The 25,049-nt window shown below is 38.7% G+C and overlaps 1 protein-coding gene across 13 annotated transcripts in view; it reads right to left on the bottom strand.

Moving 5' to 3' along the window:
- Nucleotides 1–11,146: 11,146 nt before the first annotated feature.
- The window catches only part of ZNF644 (zinc finger protein 644), an 80,764-nt gene continuing 66,861 nt past the window's right edge, over nt 11,147–25,049 (bottom strand). For 12 of the 13 annotated variants that reach the window (XM_088060741.1, XM_088060743.1, XM_088060746.1 and 9 more), the window contains 3 exons: nt 23,556–23,678; nt 16,098–16,200; nt 11,147–15,609 (listed from right to left, as the gene is read on the bottom strand). In XM_088060741.1, coding sequence (XP_087916867.1) covers nt 15,417–15,609; nt 16,098–16,200; nt 23,556–23,678 — 419 coding nt within the window. In that variant the 3' untranslated portion in view covers nt 11,147–15,416. The remainder of the gene's footprint in view (nt 15,610–16,097; nt 16,201–23,555; nt 23,679–25,049) is intronic. The other variant, XM_014250720.2, reaches the window with a different exon arrangement.

Genomic DNA, 25,049 nt, shown 5'->3' with positions numbered 1-25,049 from the left:
AGCAGAGGCTTCATAATAATGTTCAGCTTTTCTCTGCCAGAAGACACAGACCTCGCTCTGTCCTCACAGCACACCTCACCCCCTTCCAGTGACTTACTCTAAGTCAGAACTCCTATGACCTACTGTTTTGTCCAGTCACCAAACAAGCATTCAAACAGTCATCCAAAATGAGCCAGGAAAGACTGTACCAGGCACTGTCCTTCCCCAATGTCCAATGTGGACCCAACTGCACTTCCTGAAGAGAATCACTATGGGACCAGCTGTCACTTGTTTTCAATGAAAGGCATCAAGGGTGTTTGTTTACTTGTTTACTAAAGTTTCTAAATCAATGTAAATATATATTTTACAGTGCTCAGTATTTCAGTAGTGTACACACATACCCCTCTACTCATAAATCCGTGCCTATTGTACCACCTCAGTGAGCTCTGCTCTACTGGAAGTTATTGTCATTGGGGTCACAGTCTGCCAGTATAGGCAGAGATTTTGTAGGCAAATGTCCTCCAGCAAAGTGCAAATTGTGTTTTTTAATGTTTATGAATTGGTCCATGCAAATAATTGATTATGCTTTCAAGCAATGGAATGAAACTTAAAGGAGAAAAAAACACCACAATCAGATCAATCTGAAATAATATTTTCTGGTTTTCTTTGCTGAAACTAAAACAAATCCCATACATTTTGCAGTGAGGAAAGTGCTTTGTTTCATCCAAAATGTTTTGTTTCAGGCACTTGCAACAGAAAGAAAAAAAATCCTCGAAGATATAAGAGGTTGGATTCACCACAGCTGCTGTCATTCCCTTCTTATCCCCTAACCCAGTAATTAGGGCAGTGACCCAGGACGTGGGAGATCCATGCTCAATCCCTTTTCTGCCTGAAGGGATTTGAACCTCCATCTCTCCATCTCCAAGGAGAGCTTTAGAGCCACAGTGCTGGAGGGGCCCTTCCCTGCCGTCTGCTTTCAGCTCGTCCCTCCTGCACAGGTGCTCGGCATCGCGGGGCGCCGTGTGCGGCTTGGTGCCCCCCTCACCTGGCTACAGCCCAGCTCCCAAAGTCTGGCCTTACTGCCCCACCTCTGCCCTGTGGCTGGGTGAGGGCAGAGATGCTCTGTTTCAGTGGGTCAGACCACTCTCAGCTACACTACACCAAGATGTTTAAGGTGCATCCACAAGCAGACCACCGAGGTGACCCCAGGTCTGGCAGAATGTGAGTCCTTCCTTGTTCCATACCATAATAGCAGGGCCTTCCCCCAGTAAATGAGAAATAAGCTAGTATTCAAAAAATTAAAAATATATAGTTTACAAAAATATCATATTCATCTAAACCTAAATCTCTTCCCACATTTCTAATCACACTTTGTTACTATTTCAATTACTGCCCTAAGGAATCTCTTTCTATTATTGTAAATTGCCTGTGATGTTAGGAAGGATTGACCTTAAGAAGACTTTAGTAAGGTGAACTTACTACTCTCTTGCCATCTTTCCTTGTACCTTTTAACCGTAATTAGCTTCACAAGCAGCTTCCACTCACTCAGAAATTAGTTGTACAGTAATTGAGTATAGAACTGAACACGTGAAACATTCAGCCTTATGCTTATCTTTGCAGGGAAGCTTTGCATATAGTAGTTCACATGCATCATTTTCATGTCAGCAGTGAGATCAGCTGAAGTTCTTTCTTTAATTAGGAAAATTTGGCACGTCAATGCTACGATTTTGCCAATTTTAAAATCAGAATAATTCTAATAATGGCATTTACAATTATTTTCTACTACATATTTCTACTGAAAAGATTATCCTCCTTTATTCTGTTTTTGCTCTATTGTTTCCAGAAGATAAATAAATTATCTTGCACCTCTTAGTGGACCAGACTTTGATTACTAAGACACCTGTAATTTCTTGGTATTTGATAACCTTTTATTAGGGCTGAACTCTGGGGACTCTCCAGACAAGTGGCCACACAAAGTCACAGTCAGAGAAGGGGATTCACCCATCCAAGTGTGAGAAGGACTCCTTTGCAATGAACATTAAAAAAAACCCCTCTACTTTCATCTTGCTGTAAGAGCCTCTAGCACAGCATATTTACAGAATAATAAAACAGAGCTTCAGGCCTTTTATTCTCATACATCAGTAACAGGATTCTCATATCACTCCTACATGCTCTGTACACTGTATAGCTTTTTGCTTTTCACAGCAAATAGTCTCAAATACACTAAATGAAATAAATCTTCTGCTACTGTTCTCAAACAAGAATTAAATCAGGGCACAAAACTGGCTGAGAATATCCCTGTGACAACTTCTGTCCCCTCCTCCCCCTGAGATACGCAGTCCTACTGTGTCACGCCTGCTTGCGTGACTCATTTATTGTTGCCTAGAACAAACCATTACAAGATTGCTATTTATTCATGCTATGAAGAAGAAACTTCAAATGAAATCCCCAGTATCAAAAGCTATACAGATACAAAGCTAAGATGCTTCCCCTATCAAAGAGCCAGCGCTCTAAGGAGACAGGAGGTGGGAGGAAGGAGGAGGGCATTTTCAAGTACAGTCATCAGAGCCAACTGTGCACAAATAAAGGGAAACCACCGCTCCCAGAATTAATGTTTTCTCTCCTTTGCACTGATTTTAGAAATGATAAAAAATCTGTGGAGTTACTAGAGTTAGAAATGAAAATAATGAATGAATAGCTTGTTCTGGGAAAAAGTATGAATCACAATCCATCAAGGTAAAATCAGACTATCATCTCAAAAGGAAGAAACAACTGGGATTTTTATACCCACTTGTGTTGGTAGGAAAATGCTTTTGTAAATTATCTGCATCTGATGTGCATGTGTGAATGGGTGTGTGTGTATATATATGCTCATATATATACAGAAAAGAAGAAAGTTTCATTTAAACCTTATATCATTCAAAAATACACTGAATGTTACAGAAAAATAACAGTGTTTATTCTCATAGTAATTTTAATCTGAGCTTGTACAAGAGAGGAAAAACCTAAAGTCTCATGATATTTTGGATCATAAGGAAGGGGTATTTTTTGTAATGAAGGTTCAGAGAGGCTGTAAACACCAAAGGAAGTCACTGAGCTCAGGCACCCTCAAGCCCAGAGATGTAGCCCTGGGCTGCAGACACCCAAAGCCCAGATCAAGGAGGGTGCAGCCCCTGCCTTCTCTGGTCTGCAGCACTAAACGTGCCACAAAGATATGTCTGCTTCTCCTGAGTCCTCTCAGAGCGTCCTGCTGCCTGTGTGGGCCCGTGCCCACCCTTGCCCAGGAATGCTGGGCAGGGCTCCTGCAGCAGTGCTGGTGCTCCATTGCAAGCTTCCCCAGCAAAGACTGAAAGAGGAAGGAAAGCCCCTCTCATTCTGCCCTCTCGTGTCTCCAGCCCTTAGCTCAAATACAGTTTTGAAGTGATTCAGGATCATGGCACAGGGGTCCATCCGCAGAATGATGGGCAACGCATTAGTGTGGTCCTCCTGCCATCCTGCTTCGCAGAGAAGTGTGAAATGACAGCACTTTCACTGGCTACTGACAATCCCTGCCAGGAACACCCCTATTCCTAAGCACTATAGGGCACTTTCAATTTAGTCTCACTTGAAGCCACGGATGCTCTAATTACATCATCCTGGTTTTCAATAAGGAGAATTTCAGATGAACAAACGCCACATCCGCAACAGTGACAAGTACTATTTTTAACCACATCCACTATAGTTTTGTTTCAAAGCTCAAGAATCCTTTCCCAGCAGACCCATTTCATGTTTTTACGTGACCCAAGAGTCTCAGTGAGGAACTCCTGAGATACATTCACTTGTATCTGTTTACCAAAAGTTTAAGGCACATAAGGCTATGAACATTTCTTGCCCATCTGCTCCATAAATTTTTTTGTAAGGCTTATTGCAGAGTGCAGTAAATGAGTTATAGGTGGCCAGCTTCAGCTGTTGCTTTCCATTTTTTGCCACATTTGTTGCTCAGCAGGCTGCAGGTAAAGCCCACACCTGCATCAGCCTGCTTGATACTATCTCTGTTTCAGTGAAACTCTTAGATCCAGTATCCAAATTACTGTACCTGCATCATCTCTTAATTAGTCATCTACCCTGGTTATATACAGCTGCTGGAAATGACCCTGAGGTCTGTAAGTTATTTTATTAGAATATTATAGAAAACAGATGTTTTCCCCCTAATCCTGATGACATGTTTAAACACGGCCTGGGACAATTAGAAATACAATGCCCTGGAGACTAATTATCCATCACTGACAATTTTCCAGATTATCCTTTTTTGTTCTCACATTTGATATTTGTCTCATTACCTGCCTCCATCCTCTTAGAGTGTAATGAACTTCTGAAAAGCAGTTCTTTCCCAAATTGCTTCAACAACAGCAGCAGTAACATCCAACCTGATGAGTGACTGTTCAGAAATTACTCATCAACTTAAATATTTAAATTAAAAATATGTAACTTACAAAAATTGCTTATGAAACTCTCATTTCTATAAAATAGCCAGTTACATCTTTAAAGGATAATTTCGACTAACAAAAATGTGTGGTCCAAGTAGAGTCTAACAAATAAGGCAACCATTACGCCTCTCTATTTATGACGTGCAAGGAAAAAATGCCATTTTTTTTCACACAGTGCAATCAGAAGGAGAGACATGTAAGAAGAGCATTCCCCTCAGAGCCAAGACAAGAGCTGACAAGAAAAGCAGAGAGAGAAGTGACTGAGATAGATTCTCAAAAGAGTTGTTTCCCAGGAGGAACACAGAGCAGCTTGGGCTGGGACTTCAGAAATGGGAGCTGCCCTGCCTTCTGTTAGTGACAGTCTCTGAGGATCAGTAAAAATTAATCCATGATGCTTTAAAGGGCAGTAACATGCACTCACCCCAGAGCTGGGAGCACTCAGTAGATGGCACATGTGTAGATGGCACAGGAAGTTTGGAAGTGCCGCGTCCCGGCGGTGCCCGGCCAGATGGAGCCCAGCTCTGCGGAGGAGCCTGTCCCACTGTATTCCGTGAGCAGGCTGTCACTGAATGCAACTCCGTCACGGTATTTAAATCACATTAAAGCTTTATTACATATCCCCTTGTGATTTTGCCTGGCTACATTCTAATTACCAGCCTTGCTGCAGCACACGTGGGTTCCACTGCTCGCTCCTCCTCCCATTTTATGGCAAATGGCTTATCTTGCACAGTCCTAATGAAAATACTGCACTGGGATAACTCTCTCCTTTCATCTTGCACTTCCCACTCTAAAGTGTAAAATATTTTCTGTGGGGGGAGAGACCACAAAATATTCAGGGTTTCATGCATTTTTAGAAACAGGAGATACATCTATTAAGGCTCCCCAAAGTAGTTTAATCACTTTTACTATTTTCTTACATTATATCTGATTTTGAAGTATCTATATATTGTTCCACATCAGATGTTAGCTGCACCTGTTTTTCAAAGATTTTGCAATTAATTTTTTCTTTTATTTCTTTAAAAATATTTTAAAAAACATTTTGCTTTTCTTATGCCTCACCTATTAACTTTTCAAATAGAGTATTTTAAATGAGATGAATCTCACTAACTCCTCATGACTTACAAAGCTTTTTTCTCAGAAATCTTTTTAGCACTAGGCACAAATCCTCTTTCCAATTAGCTCCCAGCACTAATCAGGTCAGAGATCATGTGAATTTTAATGGAGAATTTAATAATGTTCAGGAAAGCTTAAGAACTAAGACATGGTTTCATTTGGTGTGTCCACAATCCCATCCTTGTCCATGGCTCTGCCATCCCCCATTTTCCCATTACAGCACCAACCATACCTAAACAACACAAAGATTTTATATTGCCTTTCTCTTGAGCAAGATCAAAACAATTTTGACTGTTAATCAAGGCAAAGTACCCATATGGTGAAAGGCTACATTTATACTATTTCATTTGATTTACCACACTTCCAGATATAGATGCATAGTTCCTGGGTACAGATCTGGAGATGGGTCTCATTAACCTGCGTGCAGAGACCACCTTCGGGTAGGGCAGTAGTTCAGATCTGCAGTGTGAAGAGGGATAAAAATCTCACCTTTGCAAGTCTTCTGGAATTAAGAAAGAACTTAACAAGAACCTTTCCAGTTAAAAATGACACAACTAACACTTTCCTGAGGGCAGGGGAAAGGAACTGAGAGAGAACGTACATGCAAGGAAAGTAAAAAAAAACTTGGGAAAGTGCTCAGGTTTGCTCTGATAATAAAAGAGCTCCCTGTGACAGCAGCAAACAGCAGCTCTGGCTGCGGGCAGCACGTGCTGCTGTTTCCTGGCAGCAGAAACATGAAGCGGTTGAAGCTCTGAATACATCTGGTTCAATTTTCTGTAACAGCTCAATTTTTATTGTGATTCCAAACCTGTCAGGCTTTCTCTCTGTGCAACAGTGATAACAGCAACAGTAGAACAGATTTTCAGCTTTGGTCAAATTCTCAGAGACAGAAAGCTGAAATAAAACACCTGTGGTGGGCTGACCCTGGCTGGACAAGAGGTGCCCACAAAAGCTGCTCTGTCACTTCTCTTTTCAACAGGACATGGGAGAGAAACAAGAGGCTTATGGGTCAGAATAAGGATAGGGAGACATCACTCACCAATGGGTAAGAGACTTAGGGAAATTAGTTGAATTTATTACCAATCAAATCAGAGCAGGATCCTGAGAAATTAAAAAATAAATCTTAAAACACCTTCCCCTCACCCGCTCTTTCTCCTGGGCTTAACTTTTCCCCCATGAGGATTGCAGTCAGTTCATCACAGGTTGTCTCTGCCCTTTTTCCCTCTGCAGAGGCAGGACTCCTCACATCTCACCTGCTCCACCATGGAGACCTTCCCCTGGGAGAGAGTTCTCCATGAAATTCTCCATTATGAGTCCATCCCACAGGCTGTAGTTCTCCAGGAACTGCTCCATCATAGGTCCCACAGCTTCCTTCAGGCATTCACTGGATGCAGTGTGGGGTCCTCCAGGGGCTGCAGGTGGAGCTCTGCTCCACCCTGGACCTCCACAGGCTGCAGGGGCACAGCCACTCCCCATGGTCTTCACCATGGGCTGCAAGGGAATCTGCTCCAGCACCCAGAGCACCCCCTGCCCCTCCTGCACTGACCTTGGTGTTGGCAGAGTTGTGGCTCTCACACCTTCTCTCTCTCTGGCTGAAGTTGTTCAGTTTTATCCCCTTAAATACGTTATCCCAGAGTCACTGCCACCATCACTGATGGGCTTGGGGTGGGTCCATCCTGGATCCACCCAGTACTGGCTCTATTGGACATAAGGGAAACTTCTAGCGCCTTCTCACAGAAGCCACCCCATGACCCCTCCTGCTACCAAAAGCTTGTCGTCCAAACACAGCACCTGAATTCAAATGCAGCCTTGACCGCTTGAGTACAGGGAGTTCTCACAGGCCATTCAGGCATCTCTCAGACCAGGACTCTAGCTCAGTGCCTAGCATCCAGCCAGGATTGACATTCTTAATCTGTTTAGGTAGGAGTAAAGTCTGAAATCTGTAAGACACAGCAAGATAAACCCCTTCCACTTCAGAAAAGAAAAAAAAGGTGCCCACTGTAAATCTGGGCACTACAGCAACAAGTATCATACACATGTAGATTGTAGATACTCCTGTAACACACTGCTTTCAATTTCTGATGCAGCAAGAAGAAAAGTCTGGGCCATCATACTACTCCCAGAGCCCAGCACACAACATACATTGCAGGAGTGACTGGAAAGCAGGGCTGACCTCTCTTGTCCTCACCCTTTATGAACTGGGTGCCAACTCCTCCATAACACAGGAAATTACAGAAACCTGTAGTTTGTTGATATTGCTGCTGCTGGTGGAGAGGGCTGCTCACGTACTTGCACAGTTCTCCACCTAAATCTGAATTCAGTTTAACTACCTAAGAATTTCATGCCACCTCTTGCATTTATCTTGTATCATAGATAAAAGGTATCTATGGGTCAAGATCCTTATCTCCAAAGTTTTAATGGTTTTTCATAGATATCCCTGTTCTGCTTTGCCCAAAGAACCTAACCAGCTGTGTATTCACAAAAATCATTCAAGTGCTCCATTTTCTAAATACTTCTGTGATTTCAGAAAGGCTGCCAGAAAAATAGAAAAAAGACAGTAAATTCAGCCCTGTGCAGACAAAACAGAGAGGTAACTGATGAGTTCAGCTCCCAGCAGCATATCAAGGGTTGGTACCAGCTGCGTAACTTGGGATTTTTGTTTTGTATAACCCCAAATTGCTCTAAAATCTAAACATTTCCTCCTTCCTTCTCCATTTACTTAGAGTGCTTGTGTCACTATATAAAATAAATCATAAATCAAGCCAACAGTTATGCTTTTAAGAATACTAAGCAATACTCTATCTGTTTTCACAGTAATATAGGACTTTCCCAGAAAGCTTCATCACTGGTAGCCAGCAGTAAAATAAAGTCCTAAAGAAAAAGAGAGATGAAAAATGAAGACAAAACCCCAAATGTGGATATAAGCAAAAACTGAGGAAAGGGAAAACAAACCAAGCTAGGAATGAAGATAATGAAAACAGTCAGGTTAGCAGCCCAGTGAGACGCGGCTAAGTACCGTTCCCAGATGGGAACCTGGGCCCCAGGGCACAGAAATGAGTTTGGGATCCTGCAAGAACACTCACATTCTGGGTCAGGGTCTTCAGTCATTTATTAGCACTCATGGTCAGCTGCAGTCAGAGAACACTGGGTTGAGTAGCTGAGATTATTTCAGTGAGAAGAGAATGTTGCAAAATAATAGATGTCAAATGGAGAAAATTTTTGGAGGCAATGAATGACAATCTATCATGAACAGAACCTAAAAAATCAGATTTCATTAGCAAATTTGTAACTAAGGACATACATGGGAAGAGCAGCTCATGTTCTTTCATGATTGGACTAAGTGTATATGGATTTATACACAGCACTTAAAAAGCTTCAGTAAATGTACTCCAGATGGCAAAGGGAATGGGCACAGTTGACTTCCAATAAGAAATTTGATTTAAAGCCTCTTTCCCCTGTCACTGCCTATCTCTTTAACAGTTTTGGGTGAAAACTCTTTCCTTGGCTGTTTGGCTAATTTCTGTTTATTGGAAACTGAAAACTTCATATGTAAACCTTTGATTATGTATCTTTAAGTCAGCAGCATCTTTCAATTATGTTTGTATCTCTCTGTGAAACTCAGTCACATCCATCCTCACTGCTGTCTTCTCCTCTTTGCAGTTTCTCTTTCAACCTATGGGGTTTTTGTTTGTTTTTAAAACATTTTTTTCCCCTGCTTTTTTATCTAAATAAGGCTGGTTTCTTTCTCCTACTTTCACACAATTTAGTTTTTTTTCAGTTAAGAAACAGATGAAAGAATTATTTCTTGTCAGCAAGACTTGTACCTGGGTGACACACAATTCCTTATTTGGTTAAAACACAGCTTAATGGTGTTAGTTTGCATTCTCCTTCATCAGTCTATTCTTTTCTGAAGCCGTTTCAAAGAGCACAATGGGATTCAGAGCTTCAGCATTTGTTGCTACAGCAGTGAGGATGGATGTGGCTGAGTTTCACAGAGAGATACAAACATAATTGAAAGATGCTGCTGACTTAAAGATACATAATCAAAGGTTTACACATGAAGTTTTCAGTTTCCAATAAACAGATTTTGAAGAGGTAGATTACATTTAGGAACACTAACCATGAGTATGATGTAATGTTGATCATTACATATACTCATGTAATGAGTATCATGTTTCATTTTGCATGTCTTTAACACAAAATCAGAAGGATTATCATCACTTGGTACACAAACCTCAGATCTTTTAAGTTAAAAGATTTTAACTTAAACTTAACTTTAAAAGTAATTTTTTTATTAATGAAATAAATGAAATGAAAAATGAAAACATAGGATAGAAAGCCCGAAAGTGTTGTGATTTATACAACATAAGGTGTACAAGTGTCTTGGAAGCTCTGAAAAGGCTCCAAGGCTCCCTTTGTTCCCTAACTGGACAGTAAGAGTCAAAATTTTGGAACCTCTGGCCTCACAGTTACTGAGGATGCTATTTGCTTGGGTTTTAATTGCAGTGAGAAGAGCATGGGAGCCTGTATGAGAAAGATCTTTCAGGGCTTTTGAAAGAATGTTTGCCTCTACTTAGAGAAGAGCATTCCCACAGAGATGCATTTATTCCAATTTTTATTTTTAGCCAAAATAACTCCACGTCAGTATTCAGGCTGCCTGTGCAAACCACCCTCATAGTGAAGTGACACACTGCCCTGATCCCTCCACCTGCACACGAGCTAAGGCAGCCAGGATCACCTCCCTGAGGGGCAAGCACTGCAGCCAGATACCAGCTACTGGACCACAAGGTTTTTCTACTTGATGGGCTTGAGTATTACTAAGCAGTTTTATAAAAAGGCTGTTGGCTGACTTCTCCTCAAATCTTAATACAGGGATAGGGCACAGACATTAAGAGAGATGTCTTGCTTTTTTAAAATACAAGTTTATTAGCCTATAGTGCAACTAGAAATGAAAATGAGCAGTGCCAGAATTCAACCCTAGCAAAGCATGTAAGGGATCCCCATTCCAGCCCATGCTTGAAACAAACACACCCCAAACAGCTTTTTAGGCTGTATTTTATCAACCTCAGCATTTTTTTCTTAACAAGCGTGCATGAATGGCTGTGGTATGGCAATGAATCCCCTCGTGCTGCAGGAGGAGACCAGGACTTGCAGAGCACCTGGCAGACTGGATTTTTCAGTGTACTCCATCCAGGTACATGTGGCAGAAACTGCACAGCCGAAGCTTCAAAGAAAAATTTCTCTTAGCTGGGAGAGAAGGCAACCGTGAGACCAAATTGTACAGAGTGAAAAGTGAGCAGATGGGAACAGATGAGAGCCACTGTCACTTGGGATTCAGCTTCAGATTTGGGCCCCTAGCTCTGGTGGCATTCCCTCCACCACCAATTTTCATCCTTAGTCTCCAACACTGGAATGCAAAATATCCCCCTTCTTTCCTCACCTCTCTAAATTTTCAGGTGGCTACATACAGCCAGCAAATTTGCCCTCTGCATCACCACACAACCGCTCTGGTTGGGGCAGAATTCCCCAGTTAAATGACATGTGCAGCGCAGCTCACCTCCGAGCAATGGGAAGAACACCAAGAAGCCTGCAGTGTTAAAAAGGAACATTTTATTGCAAGAGATTACAAACCTGGCACTATGGCCAAATGTTTCCATTACATCACAATTGCTACCCATGTATCAGGCAACAGCACCTACAAAGCACGGTGGATCGAAATATCCGAAATCATAATGCAATCAGCTTTTTAAAGTACCACCCTAAGAAGTCTGGGGTTTTCTTTAAACTCAAAACTATATAAATCAATTTTTAAAATATGAAACTGGTGTTCAAATACCCAGGCCACTAACTACTGTTATAAAAAGTGGAAAAGTCTGTTAACCATAGCGCTGAACTAAACAGGGTTTGTTCACAGCCCATAACCATTTAGTTAAAAGCAAGTACTTGTTATTCACTGCTAATGGTTCCACATTTGTTCAGCCCAATTTATCTTCTGTAGGTTTTCAGAATCAGGTAGATTTAATGCTTAACTCCTCTTTAAAGCACTGCAGGAAACCTAGAACCATAACTAGCCCAAGAAAAGGATCACAGTCAAAATAGCATTACATCCTCCCATGTCAGTCCTGTGACACTGACCTTCAGAAACTCTGCATGCTCTTCTCTGAGCCCAAATCTGTAACTCGTGTTTCTCCTGTGATCACTTACCTCAAAAATCTTGGTGATTTCCCTGAGCGTGGCTGAAACAGCAGGAATTAACACAGGCACACGGCTCAAACACAACCCACACCCAGCAGTAAACAGTGCCCAACTTTGCAGGTTGCTCTCCCTCCCCAACAGGTACCGACAGCTCCGGTCAGTGCTGCCTCTTCCAGCGGGAGGAGCCAGCAGCTCATTTCCTAACGCTGCTGCCTGAGGAGGCAAGCCCTGAGGAAGGTGTCGGATCCTGGGGCAGAGCTGGATGGACCCCGTCAGCCCGTGGAAGCAATCCACCTCCTGCAGCTCGCCCAAGGCACAGCACAGTACCGGGCAAACCGCAGCAATGCGCAACACGCATCATCTGCTCGCCTCCTTTTCCATGCGCCCAGTCTGAACACACTAACACTTGGCAGCTGCTACCACGGGCACTTTAAATTAATCACCTATCCAAGGTTCTACAGAAACATCTTTTCAAGGAATGCAAGCAGAGTTTTAATTTTTGAAGAGGATTTGGAAATATCACTGGACTAGGAAATATAGGCAGTCACCTTATTGCAAGTGTATGGGGATGGTCTATGATTTTCCTGAGGCTACTACTAAAGAGACCCTTTACCAGAAACTAGGATAACTTCAGAAACAAGTAGGACTATGATAAAGAACCAAAGTCAACCAAACAAAAATCACTGTGCCACTGCAGCCTTTACGCCAAAGCAACCTAAGCCAACCTGAACAGACTAACACTCGTGTTTAGATGTGCAACTCTGGAAATCCAGCTCTTTCACACAGACTGCCACAGAGCCCCTCAAGCCATGGAACATCAGACTGGCATCACAAAGCTACTGATTTAATTTACCCTCCTCTACCACATTATTTAGAATTTTGGTAACTCTAGAGAGGGGGATTTATATTTCCTTGTAGATAATGATAAAAAATATCTGCATTTCCAAACAACAGAAATCAGGACAACAAATAGCCCCACTTGAGGACCAGAGGCTAAGGACAGCTAATAGTACTATTTTGTTTTTTTTTTTTTTTCTTTTTAAAGATTATTCAGCCTGTATCAACCACATATGCAATTAATTTAATAATCAGAAGAGTTCTAGAACTCCTACATATTTTTCAAACTATACCACTAGGATCTGATGCCAGCAGGGCACACAGCCTGTCTCTGAAAACTACTCCTCATCAATAGAATCTCATTTTGGAAACTGATCAGCCCTAGAGCTCACTGCTCTTCAGACACAACCTTGCATTTTAGTGTTACATAAAGTAGCTTGCTATTGGGGTTTAAGGAATTAAATAGAATTAACTAGGGTTTTTAAAATGATTATTATGAATCTAGTAAGAGTTTTTTGCTAATGCAAAATTCTGCACAGTATGGCTTCACCTCACAAGCATTCTTAACAACACTAGATAAATATCATTTGCACTTAATTGATTTTTTCATTTGCTAGACAGCCATAAAATATGGTGCTCTCACAAGCACCTTTTTTGGTGAGAAGGGTAAACAAGCACTCTATTAAAGCATTATAAACATTCAAGGTGATGTGATCACTTCCCTCTGTTCTGTTTCAACACATTGCTTTAAATTTTCAGTTTTCACATCGCATAAAAAAGTCCTACAAGTACCCACAAATTCAGAAACTGGTTAGTCTGCATACATGATTTGTCTGCAATACAACTTCAACACCCCAGTTATCTTTTCTAAAATCTCTAACGTATTTATTCCTCCAGCTTTTAAATGTAACAATGTAGATTTTCCACTTACAAGAGAAAAAATTGCAACAAGAAAGCTAAACTTAACTGTAGCAATTTGTACAGTTAAAAACCTGACAGCACTAATTTAATGATAGCCTTGACAGAGCTAGGATGGCCTTGTCTGAGGCCTCTGTCTTGCACAGCTGTGCATTTTTAGCCCATCTATTTTATCAGAACATTAACAAGCCTCACGTGTTAAGTCTGAACTCTGTGCATCCAGGAAGACAGACATTTATTCATACTTTCCACCAATCCAATGTAATGCATCTGTGAACAATTCAGTTTATTGCAAGTAAATGTACTTTTACTTAAGATCATGAAAAGATTCTAATCTCAAGCAAGACAAATTAATTCCACAAACTTAATTCACACAATGCAAATAAATGCTTCACATTATAGACATTTAGATTTTCTTTAAACCTTTTTATTTAGAGATTTTTCTGGTAAGGAGATATACCATAGGAAAGCAATTTCACTGGCAGTGAGGTATGTATATACTCTACCAAAATACTCCTCTTGCTTTAACTGCTTTTAACTTTATTTACATATAAAGAAAATATCAATGCATATCCTTGGCTTAACTACAGTATCTGTTACCCTATATGAGTAAAAGGAAATGTTACTTGCATACAAAATTGATTTGTAGAGGAATCTAATTTGATTTAAACAAAACTCATGTTCTGAAGACAGTTTAAATGAACAAACACAATTCATCATGACCAAGACACCTGCACCATATTTCCATCCTCACAGCACATTTATTTCAATTATTCTGTAAGTAGGTCCTTAGCATGAGCATAGTGTTACAGTTTTCATACATATAATCACATCCAAAACAAGCTCTAAAATTTAAGTTGTAAACATTCTCTTCATATGTAGAAACATTTCAATCTGTGTTTGAATTTTCTAAAATGATCAAACTTTTAAACAGAATTATAAATGAAAAGCCTACTCTAACCGTGTAGTGAGCAATGCTTATTAGTACATTTCTACAGTGTTAAATAAAATAGTAGAGGCAAACTTCTGTAAGCAAGTCAGACTTTTAAGTAAATTGTCATAAAAGTAACAAACTTGTTAACAAAAAGATGCTTTGTAATAAAGAAAGTTGGATTGAATCTACTATGATACAAAAACATAAGGGTAAATACCATCTTTGTTGACAAGTAGGAGGTAGCATGGATGCACCACTTTATTGTCAGTGAGAAATGCAACTGAAGTAAAGAATATTTCCTTACCACAAATTTCCAGTATTATGTACATATGTCTCTTAGAAATTTGTTTAAACAAGTTTCCCTCCACTTTTTAGTACAAAAAGCCTCATGTGATTTAAAAAAAACACTTACACACCTAGATAGAATAGTACTAATTGCCCTATTTGAACGAAACAGTCTCTTGAACTATGAAGTACATGGTATTTAATGCCCTAAGTTGAGTAAATTGTATTAGCAGTTCTTGGTATTATACAAAACACTACATACATACAAACAAAATATAATAGTATCTTATTTTGCTATGTAATTCTTTTTGGAATAAACAGAACCTTGATTTGGGTAACACTGAAGAGAATGTGGTTTCTTTGTTTTATTAAAATCTGTCCTTTAAGTACCCATGTGCAACAATTTAAAAATGGCGGCCATACATATAATGGTCTTGTATTGATAGTGAACACAGTAACTGACAAAAACATAATAAACCTTAAAAACACATCTTCCACCCTATTATAAAATATAAAGACTACTTACTGTAACTGTTAAGTATTCAATTTATTTTGATGTTACTGTAATCCACTTCCTCTATTTTCTGTCTTTAGCATTTATAAACATAATTTAGTGTAGCAATTTATTTTAAAAAATGATGAAATATTTCAAATTTACATCCAATTAAAATTTAAAATGCTTCTGTGTTCTATGATGCTGCTTCTGCCATCAGTAAAGAAAATGAAGTTTCAGTAATTGAAGCAGGCTTTTTAAGTAGTGATGTGACCTCAACCATGCCAGCTCCAGTCCGTGGAAGATTTGCGTTGACAATGTGTCGCTGCAAGTGCTTTATCCAGTCTTCTTGAACAGACAAAGGTCCTCGAAAGACCAGACCACAAAACCTATGCAAATATTAAAATTAATCCACCAAGATACATCTATCTCTACTGAAAAATTATAAAATAAAGACAGTAAGAGGAAAGTCTTATTTTTTTTTAAGTGTTTCTACATGTTTTAGCTGAAAAACTTAGTAATTGAGTTCACTATTAGTAACTGTGAGCACAAAACCCTGCAACTTATACAACTCACATTCTCACACTTTCAATGCCAGTATTATCAATCTGTTGTCCTTATATAAGGTTTCTTTTCAAGGACCTTATTACTCAGATATGACCAATAACATTTTAGCTAGAGAAACAATTGGTAATCTAACACCCAAGTGTGACTGAATCAAATCCTCTTGTTCAAATAAATGAACAGACAATTCTTTTCCCCCCTTATTATTCAATTTAATCACAAACATTTATGGACACAATAACGAATCTTTTTATAAATAAAACTAGTAAAGCTCTTAAGAATGCATTCTTCCAATTAAAGTAGCACAATGTACCTGCATCTGAGTATGTAAACTTCATCAGCACTATGAGGTAATGGCAGCATTTTCTTCTTGCTTCCAGATCTTGACCTTGACTTCTTTTGCTTACAGTCTAAAGCTAAGAAGAGAAATTTTCATATGTGAAAGTAATACTTCAATGAGTGTTAGTCAGAGATATTCAGTAAGTATTCCCTACAGCAATAATGAAAAGACATCTACCTCCTTGTTTTTCTATATTTAATTATAATGTAATTCCAAAACAATTATAGTGTATTCTAAGAAATAAACTGACAAAACACATGAGCTGGTTTTTCTTAGCTTAGCATTGTGCTTGCACTTTGAAAGACTAGATAACTGACATTCAGCATTAAACTGTTTTAGTATCAGCAAGTACCTACAAACCTACTGCAGAATTATACAGAAGCAAAGCACAATTGGAAATTCCTTTTCATGCATAAAACACTGTCAAAATCTCAGAACTTGTTTTGTAGTTCAAGTACCATCATAAGGCCACTCATGTTCAACCAAGTTACAACGTTATGAAGTTGTTGCTTTCAGCTAGTACAATCAGGAATTTCTAGCTTGAATAAAACACCTGCCATTTGTTTCCAACACAAAGCAAAAATCTGTCCTTTTGTTCTAAGGATTTCAAATGAAGCTTCCCCTTCACTCCTGCCCAAATTCTAATGAAGCTTACAAAAAGTATGTATTAGTTTCTGGCAGTGGGAGCTGGTATTAGGACAATCAACAGGGAGGGCAAGGCCACTTTTTAAATTCAGTCTAAGCATTTGAAACTGTGTATGAAAGTAACGTGTGAACAGGAAACACATAGCAAATGAGTTCAGATAGCTTTGAGGTCTGTATCTCCCATAAACAAATGTAATGGGAACCTGAAACAAAACCTGGAGATTCTAAGAAGCAGCCAACGTGGGGGATGAGTGGATTAAACTGAATTAATATTGTTATGATGCAAACAGCTGATAAAGCTCAATGAGTTTGCGACTGCTTGAACTGAGAAGTGTATCTAGCTACACACTATTCCAAAACACAAGACACCAACAATAGAACTCCCAACACAACAAACATTTTGCAAACAACCAGTTACACCACTTCAACAAAAACTCCATAGGAACCAGAAAGACAGTACCAGGTGGTATTCTTGATACCAAGAAGGCATAGTGTTATGCTACTGAAGCATCTTAACAGTAAAATGGGGGGGGAAAAAATGTTACACTTGGCTAAAGTTTTGACTCCTAGGATATAAAACAGAAGAATTAACCTCTTAGCATTCTGAAGCATAAGACATTGTCTGGTGAGGTAAAACATGTTGATTTAAAGAACACAGTCTTGATTGTATCCTTAATTTTTTTTTGTGCCCTCCAAATGAGCACCACTCAAGCTTTTACCTTGTAGCCAAACTTTTAACTTGGTATATATACCGGACATTTCCCAGTTCTATCCCCAGACTTAAAGATTCCTATCTATCTAAAATGTAGAATGATTTTCTGAGGCTTGAAGGTACCAGAGAACCAAAAAAAAGTGGAAAGCAGACACCAACCTAGAGAGACTTCTTCAGATCAACATTAGGAAAATGAGGCTTAACAGCATTTTTTTTTCTGACAGCAACAACAAAACCAGTCTGGATAAAAAGGCAGTAACCCAAGGTGGCAGGGGGGAGAGAGAGAGAGAGAGAGAGAGAAAGAGAAATGTCCAAGATGCCTCTGAAAAAGCATCAAGGGGCTCTTAATACTTTATCCTCTCACCAGAAACATACTCTTCATTTAATTAGGAAGAGAAAAGCTAACTACCATATCAGGTAGGAACTACCACATATGTAAGTATTTTACATACCGCAACTTCAGGAACACCATCAGCAATGTCAGTAGATAAAACACTGGAACCCGGACACCCATGCTTTGAAGAAAACTGTTTGTATGAGGGGTAACTTATCTGCAGCAGTTATTACAGCAAAGGCTTTGCCTTTGCCAATTTTTGTGAAACATTATGGGAAGAAGGGAAATAGAAGTAGGTATTATCCAAATGCAAACATGTCCATGAGTTGCATCTGATGACAGCTGATGTCAGTTTATATGAGTGGGAAAAAAAATACGCAGTAGTGACAACAGACTCCTCTCCTAGAGAGGCCAACTTTCATTTGGAACAAGAACTTGCTGATTTCCTTGATGTTGGCAAAGACATTCATTCTCATCAAGAAATTTGATTCTACTCATATATCTGGAGCATTTCAGAGAGATTTCCATTTCCTGTAAGACCTGGATTGGTCTTCAGCAGATTCCTGACACCTAATGGATTTGTGTGAGTATAATCATCTAAGAAAAAAAACCCTCTGAATTACTGTGCAATCAAACAACAGCCACACTGACAGAAACTGCCATAATGAACCAGGAAAGGTAGCTTCTACTTCCTTGAAAAGTACCTTTTCCATGAAGAGTGAGAAAACAAGGAAAACAAAAGATGTTCTCTGAGCCATTTATGATGGAGGCTCTATTATATAAGGAAATTATAAAACAAAGAGAAGAAAGTATCACAGTAAAAGATCATGAAAAAGGATTCAGACTGCACTATCAATTCTCAGAGCAACCTAGCTACATTTGAAAGTAAGTTTGCCCAAGCAAGAAGTTGTTGTGAAAGACAGAAAACCCTAAGAATACTAAACCAGTGTTCTGCAAGGGTCATTTTTTGTTCCCTTTTTCTTCTGAGATAGTGAACATATTCTTCTACATTTTAAGGAGCTCAAAGCAGCACCAGTATGTTTTGAAGTCACTCCAGTGAAGATGGAAAACGAGTGAAGAAGGAGGAATATCTGAGTACAGCTCACTGAAAACTACAATTCAAACATATTCAAACATACAATTCAAGTTATGGGGCAGGTGTATCATTATCCATCACATTAATTTCATTTTGTCTATCCAGAGAGCAGCAAGTTTAAAGAAAGTCATACGCACATACTTGAGAACTATGTTGACACAATGCTTACAAGTGGTTGCAAACATCAAGTAAATCACACAGTTGCCTCAGCCACTGCCTCCCCACAAAGTAGCCATGTTCTGACCAAAATTCAATTCCTGCTTTTTCTGTGTCTTTACTGTAAGAAAACATGACCTCCTCAGAAAGAATATTTTTATCTCATCTGGGAAGAGACTAAGGATAATTCAGCTCTAGTAAGCTGCATCAAAACTGCAGCAAATTGCTAGAGAGAGGCAGGAATTACCTATCATTAACACTACTTTGTAGTTATAGCAGCTTCCAGTCTACTATTCCTCATTCTCCATAAAGGCCTATTTCTTTTTGGAAGAACTCTCATTCAAATTTGGCCACCCGGTGCTTCATAGCTGATAATTGAAAAACTTTTTGTAAACGACCAGTCACATCACTTCCTCAAACTTCTGATACAACATGATGGAGAAACAACCCATTTAAACCAAAAGACTATCAAACTTCGGAGGAATCTCCTTGAGATACTTATGTACAATTTCAGAGCATGCTACTTCAAAAAAATATACGCTAGGTAAAAACACTGCATACAAAAACCTCTGTGATGACTTATCAAGAAAGACTACAAGCAGATGGACTATAGGAGGTTTCAACAAGCGTGCCTAAATGAATTAGACAGGTCACAATCAGAGGCCCTTTCATGCCATGACATTTAGTCTGCAGTTCCAAATTAAAATGCTCTGCTTCCTGATGTCCCCCAATATGAAATACCTCTTATTTCAAGAAAACTGAAGCTGCGTCTTTTATTAGGACTTCATTACTTTTGTCAAAGTGTACGTAAGCTAAAACAAGTTGAATAATTGGACACAGAAATGGAACTACTTAACCATTTGAAAACACTTCCAATTAAAAAATATAAAATAATGTACTTGTCTATCTTTCTTGTACATTTAGTCACTAATTTTTCAAATTCAATCACTTGCTAACTAGCCTCATCACTACTGCACAGTGAAGTACATTAAAAAAAACAACCCTCTTATCATTTTCCCTCCTTACAGGATTTTACAGGATACTGAAAATTAGATCTTCATGCCAGTTGATTCGTTATGACTGTAACAGCACAGAATGATGACACACAAAGCCAGTGAATCTCAGATTTCTGTGTAACTGATATGCTTTCACCACAAATATCCCAAAACTACAAGTTTGACAAAACAACATTTGAAATAATTTCAACATGTAGTTGCCCTCATGAACTGCTACCTCAGTCACACTGCTGGCTTGAAGACCAGACTCCTTGCTCTGTACTTTATTGTTCCCTCCCAAGCTTCTAACAAAGCAGTCTCCACCTACAGAAGCAGAGACCAGAGAAGAAAGTGGCGAATCCCAGAAGATGAAAGCCAGTAAGAAGAGACCGAGTCTGTGAAAAGAGTCAACAAAGAGAAGATGTAGAAAGCCAGGGTGCAAGAAAGAATCAAGAGACTTGGGGAGAGCCAGGGCAGAAAGGAGCAAGAGAAGCCCAGAGAGGAAAGAAGAAAGGAAGCTGAATATACAACTATAATGAAGAATAGTGAGATGCATTTTGAAGATTTTTTGTAGGTTTGTCCAAAACTCTAAAGATACTCAGAGGAAAGAAGCAGGCTGACCACCTGCTCTGAGAAATGCCAATGTGTTGCTATACATCAAAACAGGTATAAAAAGAAATTAACATCTACACAAGATGAGCAAATAGATCATTACATTGTTAAAAATTGGACTGAATAACAACAAAAGAAGTTCCAGCCCAACATCTGATGACACAGCTATTTGCTCTACAGTGGATCTATAATGCATTGGTATAGGCACAAATAAAGTTTAATAAAGACTAACCTCAAACAGCCAACAGCCTAGGAACTTTCACTTCTAGGATGTTTTTAGTGAGTCTATTCTCCAGACCTACAAATATGCCTGTCTACTATACTGCTAAAACTGTCAAGTTGCATTTGAAAAGAAAAATAGGCTAAGATTTAACTAAATATGATGACATTACTGACTGAAGAAGCAGGGCATCTGCTAGAAGAGCAATATGGTAACAGTCCATATCAAAAACACATGCAGACAAATGGAAAATCCAAGACTAGTACATAAGCTAATGTAATGCTTTGGAAAGGTCTCACTTTGGTGGCATGCACAGATCACGTATTTCTCATGTATTTCTCCTAATAAACAGTAGTGCCTAGATAGATCCCATAGCAAATGTCAGATAGAAGAATTACAGCATCCATGTTTAGACACCATTATTTTATTACAGCAAGAAACTGAGATAATTATTCACTTGATATGATTTATTTTTGGTAGTTATTTTTGCTTTGGAAGATATAAGAAAGGCTTAATGAGAAGAAGGAACATGTATAAACATGTCCTCATTGTCTCCATACAACAGCTGAAGACCACTGAAGGTTCAGCTGTGGCTGAGGCCCAACTGAAGACATCTCGAAATTGCTCTCAGCTGCAACCATTATTTAATTATTTTTTTTAATAAGAAAACCCGAGATCTACCCAGGAGCAACACTCACAAGTGTGCATTTGTGTGTACTTTAGAACTAGGGTGTACTAGTGAAATATTGCACAAAAATAATTCTCTTCACAAAACTTATATTATTAAAGTAGAATATCAAATAGAACTGTTTAGAAGTGTATTGTTTGGTGTACAAGCCTTGCATTAAGCTTGCTTGAATGAGAAGTCAATGAGCGAAGTTTACAACCTTCACAAGAGTTGCAGCAGAGTAATGACTAAGTTACTACAAATATACATTAGTTGCATGATGTTATAGGTAGAACTCAACATTGACTCCTTTTAGTCAATGGTTTCAGCGACAGGCCTTTATCCATGGTGTAAGTTATTTATGTGGCTTAGCTCCAGCTCCAGAAAGCAAATGATTTTTTTTCCCCAAACTTTTGTTTCTAACCTTTTAAACTTTGTTTCTAACCTCATTTTGTTTCCAACCTAATTCAAAATCAACTTTTAGGTCCAACAATACAAGACTCATGAGTTTTCCTTCCATTCTTTTAAGAAAAATGGTGACTGTTCTGATGACCATGCAATTACTTCATGCTACTTCATACTTCACTAGCAAAATACGTTTCTTACAGAAGACAAACAAAAATCCCGGAAAGTACCTAAACAAGCTTCCTTCACAGTACTTAGCAAAAGGGAAGCTAGGTACAAAGCACTTGTCCAGGATTCAATCTCTGTGTACTACCTGTTTGCCAGTGCCTCCTTCACTGAATTACTGTTATTAATGTTCAATTTAAATAAATAGCTATTGAAAAACACTTCCTCGGTAAGTATATAAGAAAAGGAACTTACCACAAGGCTAATATCAAATCACAGCAGTGGTAAATGAAGTTCCCTACCATCACCCTTCTAATGAATAAAAATGAAAATTTTCAGAATCACTGACTAAAGGCATATTCTTCTACATGTTAGGTATTACTGTATCTGCTGACTTCCTTCCAAGTCTGCTTTGTTATAGTATTAAAGTAGTGCAACATAAGACCTGGCAGCTACAGGCCCATATTATAAAAGTATTTCTTTTAGCCTTCTACAGAGAAAGCCTGCTACTCAGTTTGTTCTTCTTAGCATAATGAATTATATTTGCAGGTAAAAAAGAGATTTCACATTTTCCAAGAGCATTTTGTTAAAGTCTGTGTTTGTTGACACAGAAAACTGATGGTTGCCCTTCTTAATCACAGAATATTTCAGGCTTCATATCTCCAAGTTTTCCTCATTATATTACATCTCTGCTCCTCAATTTGCTGCTGATCATGTGAAGTACCACTAATCTCAGCAATAATCCAAGTAAACTCATAAACTGCCTACAGCCAAGCAAGCTGTAGGTCTCTGAAAACAAGTCAAAATATGGCATATTAGAAGAATTTCAAAATGAAGTGTATTTTAATAAAAAACATTAATAGCAATGCCAAATGCTGTACTACCCTCACTCAGTGCCAGAGCAGGTAGCTCTTGGGTTGTGAGCCAAACAAGATATGAAACCAACTACATATAGTATGTTGTTAGAAATGTACAAAGCGTAAAATTATTTGCTTTTCCTGTTTTACTGCAGTATTCTTTGTAATTATATGTACTAGACAGTAAAAACTACTTGTTGTATCATTGCCTTTTTTTTCTCCCCACCGCTCTAATTTCTGAGATACTTTAAAACACTTCATTAGAAGGCAAACTATCTGGTTTGGAAGTTGTGATATCATAGAGAATGAATTTAAGCAACCATCTCTTAGTTTTGCTTACATACCTTAAGTGTTGGATCCAAAATCAAAGACTAAGAATGAAAATCAGACATGAGAGTGGACAACAGCAACATACGTTTTCTTACAAGTTGCTGAAGTTTTATGGCAAATAAATTGTTTACCAGCAGAAGCTTCAAAATTATTTTGAATTAACATATGCTTTTGTCCAGTCTGATGAAGAAAATGTATCATAGACAGACTTGCTTTTACATCTGTAACAAAACATACCTGTCCCAGTCAAAAGTCCAGCACTCTTCTTTCGTGCATAAGCGCGTAAGTGGTTGGACAGGCTAACAGCACTTGTAAACGTCGTATTGCAATGCACACACGTTCTAAGCTTCACAGGCATACCTATCATTCAAAAGAAAACTATAATCCAGTTCTCTCTTCAAAAAATGAAATTCTCAAAGCGTTGTAAAAAGTTTTCTGCAATAAAGATGGTTTAAAATATATTCACTGCATTGACGCGATTGTTTAGTATATTAGAAGGATCCAAGTTAACCGTTATTAGTTTTCCACCTAGTGCTTTAAGCCAAACCATGTTATTTGAAAAGAACAGAAAGGAGGCAACTTGAGCCCAGTAGGCTACTCTGCATTCAATACCTACTACCAAGCTCCTACATCTCCACATAATGAAGCTCTAATTCCAAAATACAATCCTGCAATTTGAATAGCACAATTCTGTTGAGAAATTTCAGAGCTTTCAGAATTTCCAATAACGAGAATTTGAAAAGTCAAGTTGAGAAAGTGGTAATTAAAAGTGTTTTACCCGTAAGACCAAAGCACTCAATACTAAAATTAGGCTGCTGTTGAAGGCTCAGAGGAAAAGGTGGTAAAACACACCACTGAACAGCTGTCAGACAAAACATTTTGTTCAGTGCATTTTCTGTTCATTACTTTAGATGCACAATTGATAATGAAAGTAAATGATTTGAAGTTTTTCGCTAAAATCTTTGTGCTAAATAAATATCAACAAAGCAACATGCTATTTATCACACGAAAACAATGAAACAATACTGAACTCCTCACTTACAGACAAAGAAACCATTGTAACTTATCTCCTCCTCAACTTCACCATATTTCTCCCTGCCTTTTATCAAAGATATATTGTTTTGGTCAACTAATATTTCAGGTTCTCTACTAATAAATTATTAGAAGAATAAATGAAAAAGCTAAAACTACTCAGCTGGAAAGTCTCTGCAGGAAAGAAAAGAATGCTATTCTCCAGCAGCCCACAGAAGACATGCTGTTTTTTCAGGCAAGTTACAGAAGAAGAACACCTTGTTGGTAAAAGCCTTTTTAAAACTAAAACCAGAATTAGGAATATTTGCCGCTTTTAGGAAAAAACAGAAGATTTTCAACTTGATGTTATTTTCTTATTAACTCAACTGGCACAGTGCGTTAGTTATCAAATTCTGTTACCTCAGCCACAGAAAACTATCGGGCCCCATTCAGAACTGTTAGTACTATGCGAGCGTACGTGTGTTTTTACTTGGTTGTTCATCATAACCAAAGAGGTTCTACCCTGGTATTGAGCAGTAAATATTACACAGAAAGCAAAACACAGTGTCAGGTTTGGCAAGCTATCCCTCCAGCATCGTTTTTCAAATCATTAAACCTGTCAAAGACACACTTCCTTTATTAAGCAATCTCCTGTCTTAAGGGACAACCACAGACGTACAGAAGACATAAAATGTAATTCTTTTCCACTTCTACTATGTC

The sequence above is a fragment of the Pseudopodoces humilis genome, chromosome 10 (assembly GCF_049639895.1).
Source record: "Pseudopodoces humilis isolate 2021_Gansu_Grassland_sample_001 chromosome 10, ASM4963989v1, whole genome shotgun sequence".
NCBI lineage: Eukaryota > Metazoa > Chordata > Aves > Passeriformes > Paridae > Pseudopodoces > Pseudopodoces humilis.
The sequence above is the reverse complement of the archived record's forward strand: the minus strand, read 5'-3'. Positions and strand labels throughout refer to the sequence as shown.